We start from the raw sequence: 19,756 nt of genomic DNA on the forward strand, positions 1-19,756 counted from the left end.
GTCTGTCTCCCTCTCTCTCCTACTAAGCAGCCTCTTTCCTGTGCTGTTCTCATGAGAGTTGGGCTTTTCCTAATTCTGACACATTCTGTGAAATTCTGATTTCTCACTTTGCCCCTCAATTAAATGTCACTTTCAAACATGGCTGCTTCCTTATATAAATTAACCTTCCTTCATTATTTGGGATTAAAGGTATGTGCTAAGGGCATGTCTGTATTCCAATCAGATGCAGGCAAATCACATAGACCTAAAAGGTCTTTGGATGTGATCCCCTGCCTGAGCAGCCATGCTGTTGGATTAAAATTCCTTTACATTCTCCAGTGTTCATAAGCCATCGGAACTCAGTCTAGAAACCACTAAGCCTAGATAACATCTACAGGAATGCAGAGCTTCATAGCTGCTTTGTGTTCTAGGAGCTTTGCTTTGAGGGTATTTTTTTTTATTTTTCTGATACCTCAGAACCGACCATATTTTGACATTTAAATTGTATGCTGAGAAAAATCCAAACAAACAAAACACAAAACAAAAACTGTACTTACATCTCATGGAAATTCTTTTGCTATCTTCTTAACCAGGCTTCAGATATGATGTCATCTTGCCTGATCCTTTTATACATTTGCTTGACTAGCATCCATTTCACTTATAGTAGCTTCTAGAGTACAACAAGAAGATTTATAGATATATTATAAAAATTTATTGGAATATATTTATGATTTTCCATGAAAATTCTGTTCTAATGCTTGAAAGTAATAATTATGAGATCTGACTCATGCTTATACCTTCACAGCTGCTTTTCTGGACCATAAAAGACTTCTTCAAAGTATACCACGTGATCATCTTTTTAAGCAGGCCAACAGATATTTCTAACTTAATTATAGTTTGGCAGAGTGTCTCCAAAACCTCTTATCTGAACAGTGAACCCAATAATTTAATCAGCCTGTCTGTTGATTAATCACGTTCTAATCCATCTGATATCGGCCCTGAAAAAAAACCACTCTTCATCTGTTTCTTGTGAAACTTATCTCTGCGGATGCACAGCTGCTCTGAGCCATTGGTATTAATAACTTGAATAGAAGACAAAACACAATGGAGTCTCTAAGCCTGCAGAAAAAGTTTGAACTCATTAAAACAGTCATTAGGTATTCTCCATAACCTCACCCATCTCTGTGTAATCTCCCGTCCTCATCGCTGATTGTTTCCCTAGTTGTCACCCTCACATTGGTAAAATAACTCACACCTAAACTCTCTCTACTGTTTCTGAAGCTGAAAACTTAACTAATTAATAAATATTTATCAAACTCTGAATAGCAACTGTATGCCTTGCCTTATTAGCCCACAACATCTCTGAAAATGATTACCCAGATCAAAAGATGAAGTCAAAGAGCAAAAGAGACATTTTTACTACATATTTAGTTCATATATAATTGGTGAAAAGATAAAAGACTACATGAGACTCTGACTCTTAGCATTTCTATAATGCAAGATGTCTGCTCTCTCAGATAATTAAGAATACATTTGACCAGATAAGCATAAAGATCCAGTAGTTCAAAATGCCAATATCTAATCCATAATCGATGGCATCACTTCCTATTCATTATTCTCTCAATGAAACACTGTCAGCTTGTAAAGTTTTCCTCTTCACTCTGTTTTTCATTTCTGCTCCATCCACTATCTCTAACATAGGGACCCTGTCTGTTCATTCAATCCAGCAAAGCCTGAGACTGGTATTCTGTGTCAACACTCTCTGCACACATGTTCAAATCTCAAGTTCCCAGTTTAGTATGAAACCTGGAAATACTTAAAGGGTTCTTAAAATTTTGACTTTGCAAATTGTTTGCCACCAAAAATAGGAAATGTATGATCATAGCGAGCTCAGTATTAGGAAGAATTTACATTTCCCTTAGGTAATCCTTTTGTTTCTTTTACAGCTGTTTTCTGAATGACTTATATTCAACCCAGGTCTATATGATAGGTCTTTGTTGAGAATTTAGAAAGCTCTGGTTGAGTAGTTCCTTCTAGTACTATTGACTCATTCCTCACTTTCTCCACATTTCTCCAAGGAGCTCCATGAACACCAATTGCTTTACAGGAGAGGGCCAGCAAACAGAAGAATATTGAACTCAAGTTAAATCTTTCATAGCCTACATGTTCATGTTTGGCAAAAAGCGTTCTATGTTTAGGGGGAGATCCCTGAAAGCTGTAAATTCAGAGCCATGTAATCTGTGGCAGAAGATGTCTTTTAGGGGAAGGGAAGAATGAGGAGAGGGAAGTAAAACTGGTTAAGGGGAGATGAGAGAGCCAAAGAGAGCAGAGAGAGCAAGTGAGAAAGAGTCAAGAAGAAGGGATATGGAAATTAAAGCAATTAGAAGATAGAAAATTTTCCTGAGGTATGATTGTTTCCTTAAGTTACTTAACATACTCCTTTCTCTTAAAACAAATAGACCATACTTGATTTTCCAATAGTTAATATGTTCAAATTGATATCTCATCACAAAAATTATCTTTTAGTCATTGTTACATACATTATGTATTAGTGATCACTCCTATTATTATTCTCATTGCATATGTACACCTGAGAGCTGATCTTAGCTACATTGCTCGATGGCAGTATAACTGAAGAAAATGACAAATTTCTGTTTTTCATCCTTATCAACGTGATGATAGAGCTGTGATGTTCAGCTCTGATGTATGTGAAAGATCTATACTATGCATACCTCTATTATTAATATTTTGAAAATGACAAATGTATCACTGCTTTGATAATTCATCTAACATTTCTAAAATAACACTGCTATTCTATGTGTGTTTTCTGTGTAGAAAAATTTTCCTGATGTACACAGTAAGTGTTGTTACTATTTCAGGTTTTGAAGGCTGTGTTTATATAAGACATTCAAATGAAAAAGATGATCTATTAAAAAGGGATTCTTATCTTACCTATCTTGCCACCCAAACCAATCAGAACTCCTTCTGATAATTGTGTTTAGAAATAATCAAACATTGGCATATATATTCATAAAGTAAACAAAGGGAGAAAGTACTTTACAGAGATGGAATTGTGCTTGACATTGGGCCAGTACTTTTACTCTCTTGAGGGTGATGACATGCTAAACAGATTGGTGGAGTTTTATGTAACAACATATTTGCTACTAGACTAAATTACAAACTTTTTCTTCTGTTATGGAAGACATGTGTTATGTTATTTAAATACCTAGAAATTACATATATTAGAAAGTGAGTACTCCTGTAGTGGTTTTCATTTTTTAATTCTTCATTTGTGAACTCTACTAGCTAAACTATTTTAACCACATATTAGTAAATACTTAAATCAAGACATGTAGAGAAATTTTAATCCAGCAACGTGGCTGCTCTAGCAAGGGATCACATCCATAGGTGTTCTAGGTTTATGTGATTTGACTAGAATGCAGACATGCCCTGGATTACAGTATGATCTCGGTTGGTTGAATATAGACACACCCTGGGTACACACCTTTAATCTTGAACAATAAAGGTAAAGTTAGTTTGTAGAAGAAGCCATGTTTGAAATTGATGTTTTATTGAGGGGCAGACAAAGTGATGAATCAGAGAAACATTTGACTGAATGAGTCAGAGATAGGATACATCCAATTCTCATGAGAACAGCAATGGAGAGAGAGAGAAAGAGAGAGAGAGAGAGAGAGAGAGAGAGAGAGAGAGAGAGAGAGAGAGATTTATATAGGCAGTTTTATAAAAACAGGCTGCAGAGAAAACAAGCTGGATACAGGAGAAGACAGAATGACAGAATGAGCCGGAGAATGAATAGTAGCCGGAAGATTAGAACATATTGCCAAAGTTATTATGAGGCCAAAAGAGCAGTTCAGTCAGAAGCGGATAGAAGCTAGATTGAATCAGTGAACTTGGAAGAGTTTGGGCCAGAGAACCTGAACCAGCCAGAGTTCAGAATGAACCAGAAAGTGTGAGCTGATTCACCAATAAGCCTCAAAGAGGTCAACAGGTGAATGGAAGTTACTTTTATAAAAACCCTTAGAATCTTGGAATTGAAAAGGAAAGAAAAAGTTAGTGATTGTGTCTTATACCTGTAATCCCAACATTTGGGAGAGGCATTTGGATGAGTTCTAGGCCAACCTCAGCCATATAGCAAATTTAGTAGTAGCCTTGGCTTCATGTGGCCCTTTCTTGAAAAAAGAAAAAAAGAGATAGCTTATATTTAAGTCACATGTGTTCAGGGGACCTCTCAGAATTTACAGACTATTTTAGCATCCACTACATTACTGTGTCACTCAGGGAACAGATTTCTCTTTCTGCTGCTCTGCAAGTTGAGCATGGTCTCATCTTCAGAAAGCTGTGCTAACTCTTCTATCCCCTATTTAGCTGTTTTCCTCCTCTGTGTACCCAGTGAGGTAATCTCTCCCCCCTATTTTCAATTATATTATTGTTAAGGTTACAATTTTATCACATTAGTGTGCTTAACTGAACAATATATTGAGTTGTTGTTGTCCTTCCATGAACTATGCTGTATTTTTTGTTTTGTATGTTTGTCTGTTTGTTTGTTTGTAGACTATCCTTTCCATTCTGGACCATTTATAAAATCCAGTTATTGTGGCAGACTAGACTGTAATTCATTTAGTTTTCATTTCCATCCAAAGTCATTGCACCCCTGTTCTCTGTCTAGTCCCTTATGACTAAGTTTTCTTTTTCGATTCTTGGGGCATTGTGATTACCTTCATTCAAGAGTAACTATTGAAACAGTATAATATTTTTTTAGGGTTAGAGAAGTCAAGTTAGTGAACTGAAACAAATATAATCAGGATGTTCTGAATCCAAGTCTTTACTAATGTTTAAAACACACTCTCATCACCTCAATGGCTCAGGGGGCTGTGACACTTGGTTTTATAATGGTAGCTCCATTAGCACATAAAGCTGGGATGTCTCCATCTATTTGATAATCGGAACATTGTTAATGCATTGAAGATTGGTGCCATGGCAATTTATCTTCCTTTTATAGAGAATGATTGTGTATCTTGTCTTACTGTTCCTGGCCATGTTTATTCTATTAAGTCCCCTAAGCAATACCTTACCTATTAAATATTAAAGTAAATTATTCTCTTATGAAAAGATATTCAAATTCTAGTGTTTCCTGGTCAAAAGCATTAGTAAGTTATTGCCCAATTGTTGAAACTTTAGTTCTAATCATTTAACCAAGGACAATTGGTTGGATCAATATCATTCATCTGTCACTTAATTTTAAAACTCTAAAATGTCTCAACCTATAGAGAAAGTTTTTGACTAATTAATTGTAAGGACAACTCAATTTGAGGGAGAAAAAAAGCTAAAATAAAGTTTCTACTACTGACCTAATACTGGATGATTATTTTAAGTTTGTCACTTTGTCAATTTTGTCAAAATTGATTGAATTTTGCAAATAAAATTCTTAAAAAATCTGTTAAGATATTGAGTCACAGACAGTTAACAAATTCTACACAGTAGCTATCTATAGTATTGGAAAGAAAGTTTGTCACTGTTTATATTAAGGAAAATGAAAATTTGGACTATTTGAAGAAATATTCCCAACAGGTTCTGTCTTAGTCCCTACTCTGTTGCTATGAAGAAACACCATGACCATGGCAACTTATAAAATAAAGCATTTAATTGGGGGACTTGCTAATAGATTCAGAGGGTGAATCCATGAACAACATGGTGGATAGCATGGCAGCTGGCATGGATCTGCAGGGTGGGAAGGAGGAAGGGAGGGAGGAAAGGATAGATGGAGGGAAGGGTAGATGGATGGAAAGAGGGAGAGAGGGGAGGATGGAGAGAGTGAAAGATGGGAGAGAGAGAGAGAGAGAGGGGGAAGAAGGGAGAGAGGGAGGGAGAAATGGAAGGAGGGATGGAGAGAGGACCTGTACTTGCTGCGGACTTTGAAGACCTCAAAGGCCACTCCTAATGACATGCCTCTCTAAAAAGTCACGCCTCTCAATTCTTCCTAAGCTGTTCCACCAACCAAGTAGCAAATATTAAAACACATGGTCTATGGTGATCATGTCCGTTCAAATTGCCACAGAGTCCTTGATTATTTTAACAAAAGTCACAAAAATGATTTATGGTAACTTCTGAAATTATCTCTGTCTCCATCTGTCTGTCTCTATCTCTTTCTGCCTCTCTCTCTCTCTCTCTCTCTCTCTCTCTCTCTCTCTCTCTCTCTTCCCCTCTCTCCCTCTCTCTCTCTGTCTGTCTTCCTCTACCTCTCCTCCTCTCTTCTCTTATATTATTTTTTTCTAATAAATGAGACCATGGCATGGCTTGGTTTCTGAGCTTCACTGAATAGGTTTACAGGTGATAATAGTATAAAATCTTAGTTCAAGAAGAGGGTTAAGATGTGTTTTTACTTCAAAGGAAGTTGATAGTTTTGTTTCTAAGATTCCCAGATAATTGAGGCCTATAGCAGGTAAAAGAGAAAAGCCATATTTGAACTCATATATAGTAGCTCATATGCACTAACTTTTAAGCACAGTTTATTATTGCTTTAATATTTAAATTATCTCTACACAAAACAAATATCACTTCTTTGTAGGCAATCTTCACAGCAACTATTCAGTCATACAGAGGACTTAATTCTTGACTCTAACCAGTAGTGAGTGAGAGACTCTAACCAGAAGTGACCCCTTTCCAGTCTTTCTTGAGTCACTTTGATGAACTGAATATCCTCCCTCTAACTCCTTGGCCAAGTCCTCTGTAGGGGAACAGGTTGTTATCTGGGTTGGATTTATTCAAGAGAAAGCAATTAGAATACTGGGTAGAAGGACCTCAGGGATAAAAGAGTGTGAAATCTGCAAACTGGAACAGAGAAGAAAACCAGGGTCATGCAAAGGCAACATTTTCCAGAAATACCTCTTCCAACACTGGCAGCACAATAGTGCCTACCTGGAGAGACACATGGAGCCACCCACAGGGATGTTGCATACACTTCGAAGCATTTGCCAAGATGGAAATTTGACCCGTCTGCTAGAGCCTCCTGGAGTGATTCTATTTGTCATTTTAGCGTTTTATGATTGTGTAACAGGGTTTTTCAACAGCAAATCAAAGCGAGGCTGGTGATATTGTGCACACACACAATAGAAGCAGAATGGCTTAATTAGTAAAAATTTAACTGGCATGATTCCTATAAGTTAAAATGTACATATTTAAGGAGGCTTTTTGTAACATTTATACCATTTATTTTATAATATACTAATTCGGATGTAAAAGTGAATGTAAATTAACAGAAATTAACATGCAATGTGAAGAAAAGTCCTTTTATCCTCTGCAACTGTAGCATTTGGCACATTCAGGAATAAATAATCTTTTGTGGCAAGGGTATGCCTTATCAAACATATGCAGATCAGCACTAATTAATGCTAATTAAGGTTTCCTGTCTATCTAGTTGGAAAAACGTCCAAATGTTATGAAATCCAGTTAGTATGCCTATTACACTAATTGTTTTATATGGGGTGGTTCTTAATTAAAATATGTAAATTGACCTTAATTGCTATATACTAATGGGGGTTCATGTTATCTCACTAAAAGTGACAAGATGGTGAGGAGGGGTACTTAAAAGACTAATTCTGATAAATCCTTAACTAAATGACCTTTATTCAAAATTAATTTTAATTGGAAGTTGGCAAAAGAAACATTTTTTTCCTTCTTTGTTTCATTTTAGTTTTAAGTAATGGAAGAATATTATTCTTTGTTAATACTCCTTTAGAAGCAGCCTGGGATTGGTAATTACACTTAACAAGCTAGTTAATTTTACTGTTTATATTTATCAGGAAGTTATTGATAACCTCATTTCAGTCTTGGAAAAGTGAACTGTCTTCATCTTAAATATGAGACCAAATATTCACATTCGTACAAATACGTATACAAATAAGAATGTAAATCTATATATCTAAGTGCATAGTATACATGTATATATATATATACAGGTAATTTGATCCAGGTAATTCATTATAATATGTGTTTGACTTTAATGAGCTAGCAATAGTAATATGTTTTTTTCTCGGTTGATTTGCATTTAAATAACATTTAAAGAAAATTATACATTTTGTTTTTAAACATTAATTCTTACTGGAGTCAATGATTAAAGCTACTTAGGTTACATAGACCTACATGGAATTTTAATGTTTTATTTCTTTATTTATTTTTAAACTGCAAACAAACTAAAATATGTACAGCCTAAATTAGCATGAAATTATTTAATTAAAAAATGTTTTCTACTATGTACAATCTAGAACTCCAGTAAGTTAGCAAAAGCTAAGGAATATTTTATTCTGCCATTCCATTTGGAAATAGCATATGCTCAACCATAATTTAAAGTATGTTAAAACCTCATCTGGAAAAATGTGAGAAGAGACTTGGTAAAATATTGTCACATGGAAATGAGTATATAATCAAGATCGCAGGTTTTCTTTGTAGAACTGAGGCTCAAGTGTTTTTCTTTTCATTAGGACATCGTGACAAACGTCTCACCCAGAATCATCCGGGGAACCACTTCTGGCCCCTTGCATGGCCCTGGACAAAGCTCCTTCCTCAACATTGAGCTCATCAGTGAGAAAACAGCTGCATATTGGTGTCGCAGTGTCACCGAACTAAAGGCTGACTTCCCGGACAATGTAAGTGTGATTTAACATCTAAAACAAGAGAACAGGCATGAGTTGCTGAATGTTTATTTAAACATCCAATTCATAGGCTTATAAATATTAATGCGTATAATATATTTTATTAAAGAATCTGCCAGTTACTTGGCTGATGCATAGAAAGATAAAGAAAGCAAGCTGGAGAACTCATAAAAATCCCTCCCAATATGAGGCTTTGTTATAAATGGGCACTGGGCACATGGAAGAAGACTCTACATGCAGAAGCAGGAAGAATGAAATGCCCATTTTATTGAGTTGGTTTTCATTGTATGTGGCTGGTATTTATGAAGGTGATGACCTTAGGGAGAAATTGCAGCCTATAAATCATCTTATATAAAGCTAAGGCTGGAACAGAATACCTTATGTGGGTTATTTATAATTTTTTTCAGTGGGAGATGATTTAGCAAATAATTTTAACATCCTTAGACTAAATGAACTCACTATGTTTTGTAGAAAGCTTATTTTTTAAGGAACCACACAGAATCCTTGCAGTAAAATCAGAGTTACATGCAATTAAAAAACAACAACAACAACAACAACAACAAAAAAAAAAACGGATTTTTCTCTTTAGTAGTCTTGTTGAGGTTGTTCTTGGTATCATTCATTCTTTCTCCCACTCCCCGTTCCTATGCCTTCCTCTTCTGCCTCTCTATTATTCTTTGGACTGTGGTGAATGGAGTCTGAAATATCCAGCAGTGTGTATGTCTATGTTACAGAAAAGTTTTTCTACAAGGACAAAAAAGAACACCTGTTAATGCTCTTGTGATATGTATTTGTAAATATTTAAATACTTTTGAATTTAATGGAATTCATGAATGGATGCTTATAACCTGAAAACTCAGTCTTCCAAAGGCAGCATGCCTCTGCCTAGCGGATCAAGACGTACTCTGTGAGGTAGCTGCAATGCTTCTGTGTACCCTCTTTCCCTCAACCAAATAAAGTCATTAAGAACAGGTATACTTTATCTCCCTCAAAACAGTCCTTCAGATGGGTAGAAGACTATGGAGACACATCAGGAACTTTTAGCATCTGCTCCTTAGGAGTTCCTCAGGTTGGGAGCCTGATGTTACAATTATCTCTCCTGTGAATGAGTTATGTCACTTCGACAATGATGCCAAGGGTTTGTCTTCTAAAGGAGCCAATCTTTTAGGACATTTCTCCTTAGATTGCTATGCACATAAGACCCGTCTGTAAAAAGGAGAATATTAATAAGTATACTAACTGGGTGTGCAGCACTGAATACTCTGCTAGGTACCAAACATTTCAATGTTATCAAATGGGAGGTCGGTACTTAATAAATCACTTAATCTGTGCTATACATTGTTATAAAAGCTTTGTATATTTTCAACTTGCTGGATCCTTCAACATCTTCATAAAATAGACACTGTTGCATGTCCAAGTCTATAGTGGAGCAAACCCAAGTATACAAAGGTAAAAGATCTTGCTCATGATTGAATATATCTATCATATTGAATAATCTATCCTGAGGTTGAAGTTGGAATTTAAATTTTGCTTTTATTATCTACACCTCTGTGTACTAGTATCTTGGATGTGCCTGCCTAGGTTGCTCTTTAGAATTCAGTATTTCTTTTTAAAGTAACATATAAAACAGTGTGAAATAAATATGATTTCCACCCCCACCCCCCCAAAAAAAACTGCTTCAGTGTTGAATGAAACCAATGTTTCTGAGAAACAAACAGACAAAAACCTATTTTCTTTGGAAAAAGTCATGACCAGAAATGACTTTCTTAAACTCACGTGATACTGTCTGCTTTTTTTTCTGAGGCAAGAATAAGTTGTTGCTCAAGAAATGGGCCCAAGAAATGACAGTCAAAAGACAGGGACTCTGGGTTGAAGCTTCCTGAATCTCTGTCCCACAGCCAAGCAGAAAGAAGAGGTATTTTAAATGTTAAGTCACCCTGGCAACAACGATCTTCTCTTACAATGCTTTTGTGTGTTTGAAAAATATAATACACGAGGGTTTTTTTTTCCCAATTCTTTCCCCATTTAGATTACAACCATTCATCTTTTCTCTGCATTTTTAAAACACTTTCTACCATGTTAACTCCCCACACCAAAGATAACATTTTAAACACAATTAAAGTGGCATTCTCATTGGAAACCATGGAAAGAATGTGTGTGCACCCAGATATGGCCATGCTGGGAGGACCATCTCCCCCACTGCTTCGGAATCACTCTGACGCCAAATTCAATGAGCTGAGCGAAGGGAAGTGACCCTTCATTTTCCAACTTTAATTATCGCTCTCACTGGAGTTTTCCCACATCATTCTCAAGTGTGTGGCTGCCACCTTTAATGACAGGGATTGACTAATTTAACCCACTGTGGCAGCTTCTAAGCAAGGGCTAAGTTTTCTGAGAAAGAAATTGTACCACGGAGATGTAGGCAGCTAACATTTGTAGCTAGGGTTTGTTTCCGGATGGGAGAGACTACAGCTGTGTATGAGTCAGAGGAGACAGCTACAGATCATGGTGCGGTGCATATAAAGGTAAGAAGGCTTTGGAAGGTGATGTGAGGGATCCGGGAACTCACGTGGCAACAGAGCCCACCTTCAAGTTAGACTTGCTCGGCTCTCAAATTTTCTTTTATATTTATCTGTGAATTAAATTTGGCACAGGGATCATTGTAGTGACAAGTTATTACTAACAGAGTTTTTGTTCCTGAGCTGAGATTTTGCAAAGCTTATTATGAAATATACTGAATAATTAGGGCTTACAGAAATCAGTTTAAAATGACTCTTTTCACCAGCGTTACAAAAGCCAGGAGCTCGTATATTTTAGTCTTGATTAAAAAAAATTATTTTTAAGATTAAAAATACCAAAAATATATATGCCATTATTTGCCTGAATGTTCTGACTTAGCAAGAAAAGACATTTTTTTTTTTTAATCTTTTGGTCAACTAGAAGTCACGGGAAGGCTGACACTCAGCACTGGGTGTGCTGGTAAAGATAGGTCAGACCAGGATGAGAACTTTGTGGAGATTTTAGCAGAGGGGCAGTGTCTAGGGAAAGATTCTTTCTCTACATTGTTACCACATCCTCATTGGTGATGGGACTATGTCTCAGCTAGTGGCTCCGTACGCAATTAAGTTCACAATAAAGAAGTTGATCTCATGCATGTTCCTGGAGTTCTCCCTGGTCAGTAGCCTCTACATACAGATTCTTAATGTGCATACCAGAGACTCGTCCACCAAGGATAAAAGTTAAGCCCCTCTGCTGCTATGAATAATAAAGGCACAATTCAAAGTTCTTAAGGTTATGAGGACATGTAAAGTGAAATATTCAAAGTACATTTTGAAAATGGGGAGAGAGGAGGCTGGTGGGGTGGATTAGTGAGTAAAGGGATATAACTGTTCAAGCATGTGGATCTGAATGATTCCAGCATCCACATAAAAAGCCAGGTGTTGTGGCTTGCATGCATAATGCCTGCACTGGAGCTGTAGTAGCGGTGAGGGACAGACAGGCTGAGACCAGTTCCTCACTGGACGGCTGCTCTAGCTAGTTGGAGTTCTAGGTTCAGTGAGAGACTCCTGCATCAAAAAGGTAAGGTGAAGACCAATAGAGGAAGGCTCTTTAACAGACCGCTGTCCTCCAGAAGAGTCTTCGACGGACCTCTGGTCTCCATACACATTCGCAGGAGCATGTACACTCCCCACAGATGTGTGCATGAGTGTATGAGTGTATACCACAAACATGTACAAAGTAAAAATAAAATAAATACATATAGTCATAATTTTTAAAAATTGTCTTCTTTTTAAAATTTTCACATGTATGTATTCTATATTGAGGGTGTTCCCCTCAACCCTACTCAAGTCCTTCTCCCTTCCTCCTACCCTTATCTGTCTGCCTACCTGCAAATCACTTTTATTTTTCTAGACACTTTCATTCTTTTTTCATACCATATATTTCTAGAAATGGAAGAAAAGATAGGACATTTGACTTGAGTTTTTTTGTTTTGTTTTGGTTTGGTTTTGGTTTTGGTTTGGATTTTGTATTTCTTTTTGAGATATGATCCCATCTGACTGAGAGTCAGGCTCCAGACTCACTAAACTAAATTTCTGATTTTCCTATCCATACCTAGCAAGTGCTAGGATTACAGAGGTACATCACCATTTCCCACTTATACCAACCACTGATACAGACAAAATAGAGTACTTCTGGGTATACTAACTATTGCAATGTTGATGCAGCAGTGAGCAGAGACCTTCAGGTGCTAAGGTCAACTGTGTTATGACTCCCTGTCTTAGTTAGGGTTTCTATTCCTGCACAAACATCATGACCAAGAAGCAAGTTGGGGAGGAAAAAGCAAGGTTTATTCAGCTTATTTCTACATTGCTGTTTATCACCAAAGGAAGTCAGGACTGGAACTCAACTTCAAGCAGGTCAAGAAGCAGGAACTGATGCAGAGGCCATGGAGAGATGTTCCTTACTGGCTTGCTTCCCCTGGCTTACTCAGCCTTCTCTCTAATAGAACCCAAGACTTCCAGCCCAGGGATGGCACCACCCACAAGGGGCCCTACCCGCTTGATCACTAATTGAGAAAATGCCCCACAGCTGGTTCTCATGGAGGCACTTCCCCAACTGAAGCTCCCTTCTCTGTGATAACTCCAGCCTGTGTCAAGTTGGCACACAAAACCAGCCAGTACACTCCCTATGATTTCTACCTATGCAAATTTGAGTCATCCACGAAGCTGACGTGTTTGTGGCATTCATGATTACAAATACTGAATTTCAGTATTTGAAAACAAAGAAAACAAAGGTCTTTTACTGACGATCAAGATTGTGTTTTGTGTTCTACTACAACAAGGCATCTGTACATAGGCTAAGAACTCAATTCTGACTGCAAATGACAATCATTTGGGAAACTGAAGAAAAAAAGTAAGGTTCAGTCCTGTCTGAGTTCACTTACTTCAGAAATTGTGGTATGGACACAATTTCTGTGTGAATGTGTGTGTGTACAGGTCAAGACAATATACACTTTCTATAAAGCTCATTGGATGATTGTGTTTCATACACAATCAGCATTATTAATGGACTTTGTTATATGAAACTCCTTCATTACAATTATTTACTAAGATCATTTTCTTTTCATCTGGAACTGAGCTTCAAATACTGCTGTATTTACCAAATACAGATCAGAAGGTCAACAAAGATGGTGGATTCCTGTCTGGATCTAGGGATGGTGTGAAGCAGGAGAGCTAGAAATACTTTCATCATACCTTAGGAAAGTATCATGCTTTGTGCTTGTTTCTTTTATTCTCTCTTTAATTCCTTTAATTCTCTCTCTCTCTTTCTCTCTCTGTCTCTCTGTCTCTCTGTCTGTCTGTCTGTCTGTCTCTCTCTCTCTCTCTCTCTCTCTGTGTGTGTGTGTGTGTGTATGTGTGTGTATGTTTGTGTGTGTGTGTGTTTGTGTCAAGCGGACATGGCTAGAGTCATCTGGGAAGAGGGACCATCATTTGAAGACTTTATTAGGTTTGTCTGCAAGCATTTGCATGTATGTGGAGTGTTTTCTTTTCTTTTCTTTTTTTCTTTTCTCTTTTCCTTTTTTGTTGTTGATTAATGATTGATATGGAAAGACTCAACCTACTGTGAGCAGTACCATCCTGGCAAGCAGTTCTTCTAGGTTGTATAATAAAGGTACCTGAGCAAGCCAGAAGTGGGAGGTACAAACGAATAAGCAGCTTTCCTTTCTGGTTATGTTTCAGTTCTTGTCTCTAGGCTCCTGCTTGAGCTCCTGTCCTAACTTCTCTCAGTGATAGACTTGACTGTGATGTGTAAGTGTCAACCAAATAAACCCTTTCCTGGCCCAAGTTACTTTCAGTTGTGTCTCATTTCTTTGTTTGTTTGTTCATTTGTTTGTTTTTGTTTGTTTGTTTTTATCACATCAACAAAGAACCGGTGGAATGTCCTTTAGCCTCTGTCACCTAAGAAACTGGGAAAGCTGGAGAAATGTCACAGTGGTGAAGTACAGTGGTTGCTCTTATAGAGGACCAAGGTTCTGTTCCCAGCACACACATGCTGGCTCACAACCACATGTAAATTTAGTTCCAGGAGATTCAACAACCTCCTCTGGCTCCACTTGGATTTACATAGATGGGATGCTCATAAATGGATGCAGGCATATGCATGCATCTAAGTAAAAACCAAATTAATGAACTAAATAGTAAACCATGAAAATGAGACACAATGTTATTACAAATTTTCCTCAATATTCCTCTCAAATAGAGACTTTCCAAAAGGAAACAAAATATTAGTACAAAGGAAGAACCTCTGCCATGAGACAGTGATTATCTTGGTTTTAATCCCTGCTCAGAACATTGAGTAGCCCAGTTCTTCTGCTCTGCAGTTTATCTGCTCCTACAAAAACAATGATGTCAAACACTCACTTGGCTTAGGTTTCAGTAGTTACCAGGCCTCATATTAAATTTTCTATCCATAAATATGAAGGCTAGTAGATAGAAGCAGAATACAGATGCCATTTGAACACAGAATGTTCTTTGTTTCTTCTCTGGGTGCCTCAGCAGGCTCTGGGTGTCTCCTTGCAGGCTCCATAAGGGCTGATGAAGCACAAGCAGGCCTCATTATTTTAAAGATATTTATGATTTACTAACAGTTACTGGAGGGAGGAGATATTGGGCTTTTGTTACTCAGTCAACTTATTTAGAAAAAATAAAATCTAATAATAAAGGAAAGTATGTATTTGCTGTCTAGTCAGCAATGACTTAAACGTTGGCAAGTTAAATGTCTCATTGCAGACACAACTTTGATTCTCTCCTCATAGCCAGAGGGGAATATTCATAAATAGAAATTCAAGAGTCCCTTGACTTGATTCTGCCTTTGCTCCCTTTGGAGTTTTCTGAGCTTGTCAAGTCTCTGTGTCTACCCATTTCTACAAGCTGCTTAAAAAGTAATAAATTAAGAAGGCACTGGAGCAGCTGCTGAAGGGAAGGCTGCTGCGTCCCTTGGAAATTATTCCTTCGTTCACACCACAGTGATTTCTTAATACTGTTTATAAATTCCTGAGGGTGTGGGTATTTCTCAGCCTCCCTCCTTTACCTAACTTCTAGATGAATCTTACCTCTGATAAACTATTAATGATATCTCATTGGATTTATAAAAATCTGCTTATAAAATTGAGTTCAATTGTAATAGTCCTAGGAATTTTGAAAGTAAATGGGAGTACAATAGTCCATGTCCTGTCATCCCCACAAAATTTTCTTCTGAGTTTCCTGGAGTTGATAAAGGCAGAGAGCTCACAGTTAGTAAATATAACCTTTCTAGTAACTTGCTATTGAGCAGTACTATCAGCCGCATTTGCTACCTGTATGATAGTAATACTGCAGAAGTCATTATAAAGATTAGTTGAATCCGGGTGGTGATGGCGCATGCCTTTAATCCCAGCACTTGGGAGGCAGAGGCAAGCAGATTTCTGAGTTCAAGGCCAGCCTGGTCTACAGAGTGAGTTCCAGGACACAGCCAGGGCTATACAGAGAAACCCTGTCTCGAAAAAAAAAAAAAAAAAAAAAAAAAAAAAAAAGATTAGTTGAGAAGTAGTGAATGAGCATTCTGAGATATTGCAACTATTCACTTCTATGTATTATATTCCACAAAAGACTTCTTGTATGTTACTTTTATTCCCAGTTAAAGCTAGTTAATTTTTTTATGATAGGTTCTACAAGAGATATTTGATAAACCAAAGGTAACACACAGGCATTTGGATAGCCAATTAAAAGAACTCATTCCTGGAGAATATTGACTCTCCATCTCTCAGCAGCCATTCATCTAGGACTGGGAACTTGTGAAATTATCACACCTGTATGAAGTTGACTATGAGTATTTTCATTATTTGGGTCATGTTTAGGTAGCCATATTGTTGACATTTCATAGGTACAACACCTGCCAAGTGTCTAGAAGATGCTATCTACCAGCAGGTAGATCCTCAGCCTCCAAGTCCTTCTGCCCTCTCTTGTATCTGTTCTCTGGTACTTATGTGTAGGTCTTGAGTTATATATATTCCAATGAGACTAGAAACCTCATGTCACTTCCCTGCATTTTGACCATTTATGGGTCTCTGTAGTGGCCTCTGTTGCTCTAAAGGGCAACTTCTTTGAAGAGAGTTGTGAGCTGTACTTATCTGTGGGAATAATCAAATATTTGGAATATAGTTAGAAATATTGTTGACTTATGAAATATGACATATTGGTCATTGACGTAATGGTTTAGGAAAATGATAATATATGTTCTTCTATAGAACTATGATCTTTCCAGCTCTGGGTACTTGACTAGGTTATTGTGCCAGGCATGAGTTCCTGCTACTGAGAGGGCTTTCAGCCTAAGTAGACAACTGTTGGTTGTAGCTAAATCAAACTGCTACTATCACACCATTGAGGACATCTTGCCAGGCAGACCAGTTCTTATTGTGGCTCACAGGCTTTGACTTAGCATGGGGACTGCGCAGAGGAATTGAAGAGAGGGTGTCTAAGTATTTTCTTGAGATAGATGTCTCCATACTTCTAAGAGAATTTTTGGCTACAGCCTAGGTAGAGTATTGAAAAATTGATTTACTCTCCCAACAGAAAAATAAAAATCAAATGTAATAAGAGGTTTTAAGACCCAGGACATTAGACAGTAAAGACAGTAATCACTTAAATATGAAAAAAACAAAGTTATGCTCTTCCACTGAGAGTTTCTGGGAATGAATTGAGACAGAGCCGCAGGATCTGAGGGATAGAATTCACAAGATAACGAACAAGACAGGAGAGACATGGAGAATAGAGAAGATGTAAAAAACCTACTCAGAAGTCCCCCACCCCCCACCCCTGCAAGACACATGGTATGAAGCAGAATATAAACTAGTTTTTCAGGTGGATCAACAAGTCTATAGAGAGGAACTGCCTGACTGAAGTAGAGGACAATGACTTGGCTTGTGTGTGTGTATGTGTGTGTGTGTGTGTGTGTGTGTGTATGTTTTGCTTTGTTTTGTTGTTCTCCATAGATCAAGAGTAGTAACAAACTGGAAGCTGCATCAATGAAAACCACTGTAAAGAATGCAAGGAAGGGTCCCAAATCAACCAAGGCTGAAATTAGCAACTTAAAGCAAAACATAAAAATATTTTTGAGGAATACAGAAATATCTAGTTTAACAATGATAAAATTCAAAGTGACTTACAGGCAATAATATTCACTTGCTTTATAAGAGATAGGAAAATATAAAATATAATTAAAGGAAAAATCAATTGATTTAATCCATTTCAGAACTAACAAGGCAGAATTATTATTTAAACTATTCCAAATGGTCAAATGGCTAAGTGGTAAAAGACAGATAAAATATTTAAGCTCCCAATGATTTAAAAACAGCTATGAATTGGGTAAGATATATGATGGATATTATAAACAATCTATTAGGCATTTCAAAAAAATAACAAACATAAAGACATTGAAATAGAAGTTATGAAAAGTGAGAATCTTAGAGGAAAGTCTGAGAGACAGGTATTAAGACCAGGCACCCCCAATGAAAAGCTAATGGTAGACATAAAATGGTTCACTCTTTACAAAGAAGGAGGATGGGAACACAGATCAGAAAGGTATCTTGTCTCATGCCTATGACCTCATCACAGAAAAAGCTTGATCGGGGGATTACTGTGAGTCTGAAGACACCTTGGTATACATAGAGAGTTCCAGCCAGTCTGAAATACAATGTGATGGTGGGGAAATAGTTTTGTGCACTGTGTATTCAAGTGCTAATTTCTATGCTCAGACTTGGTATTGTCATTATTATTGAAGGATCTCCTGTCTCAATGTTGTATAAATATTGTTCTCCTCTACCTCTGATTAGTTAATAAATATCTGATCCACCTGTATCTGGGCAGAAGAGGTAAAGTGAGACTTCTATTCCCAGTGAGATATTTCCAGATGGAAAGAGTCACCATGAGGGAGTCACCATGATGACACAGTAGAAGAAGGACTAAGATCAAGACGGACTTAGATCAAGACAAAGGCGGCAGGCAACACCACATGGCTCAGAAGTCCTGTCCAGTATAGTCTAGTTAGAATAGATCAGAATATGCCCAGCTAGAGTACCTGGAGCTTATTAAATATGTAAAGGTTTCCAAGTCATTATTCAGAACAAGGAAGGGTGAAGAAAAGCCCAATGCTTTTACAATGTGAGACTCTATCTAAAAAGTAAAATCAATATAAATGTTTTTAAACTGTATGAAGAAGAATGGGGAGGAGGAGGGTGGTGGTGTAGGAGGAAGAGGAAGAAACAAAGTTTAGAGCAAGATGGTAGAGTTAAACCTGATCATTCAGTGTTCCACTGAAAATATAAACAGCCTAAGCACCTCAGTTAAGGCAGATAATTAAAGATTAGTTACAAAAGCAAGGCTCAGTTCTATTTCAGATACAATTATAAGTATAAAACTTGAAACATGATTAGACAAAGGCATTGAAATGCTAGTCCATGTCAACTCTAATAAAATGAATGCTATTTAATTAATAATAGAGATAAAATAGATATCAAAGCAAGCATTTTTACCTTGAACAAACACAACAGACAGATCATGTTGTCTTGGTAAAGGATCAATTTGTCCACAGAACCTAACAGCACTGTTTATATACATAATAACAACACTGGAAGAGGCATGAAGCAAAAACCAATATAGCTTTCAGGAAAAATGGAAAAGCCTACAATTATATTTTGATATCTATTACCTTGATATCAATAATTAATAGAAGGAAACTATCAGATTTTTAAAAACACTATCAATAACCTTATATAATGGACACTTTTAAAACATACCATTCAATGGCAATCAACATATCATTTTTAATGTTTTCAGAGCATTTTGAAAGCTAGGCCTTATTCTAGTCCACAGAAAAAGTCCTAATGCCTCTAAAATAATTCAAGCCATACAAGTATACACTCTGATGACAGAATAATACAGTTTACAATTAAAACAAAAATATTTTTGAAAAGTTTTCAAACAGTTAAAAAACAAATAATGTACTCTTAACTCTTGTAGTAAAAATTAAATTAGAAAGTATTTTGAAGTAAAGAAAAATTAAAATATGCC

At 36.9% G+C, this 19,756-nt stretch overlaps 1 protein-coding gene across 1 annotated transcript in view; it reads left to right on the forward strand.

Moving 5' to 3' along the window:
• Dpyd (dihydropyrimidine dehydrogenase) overlaps positions 1-19,756 on the forward strand; it is an 835,953-nt gene that overhangs the window by 457,145 nt on the left and 359,052 nt on the right. The window contains exon 14 of the mRNA XM_031375299.1: positions 8,478-8,642. Within this exon, the coding sequence (XP_031231159.1) occupies positions 8,478-8,642 (165 nt within the window). The remainder of the gene's footprint in view (positions 1-8,477; positions 8,643-19,756) is intronic.

The sequence above is a fragment of the Mastomys coucha genome, unplaced genomic scaffold (assembly GCF_008632895.1).
Source record: "Mastomys coucha isolate ucsf_1 unplaced genomic scaffold, UCSF_Mcou_1 pScaffold16, whole genome shotgun sequence".
NCBI lineage: Eukaryota > Metazoa > Chordata > Mammalia > Rodentia > Muridae > Mastomys > Mastomys coucha.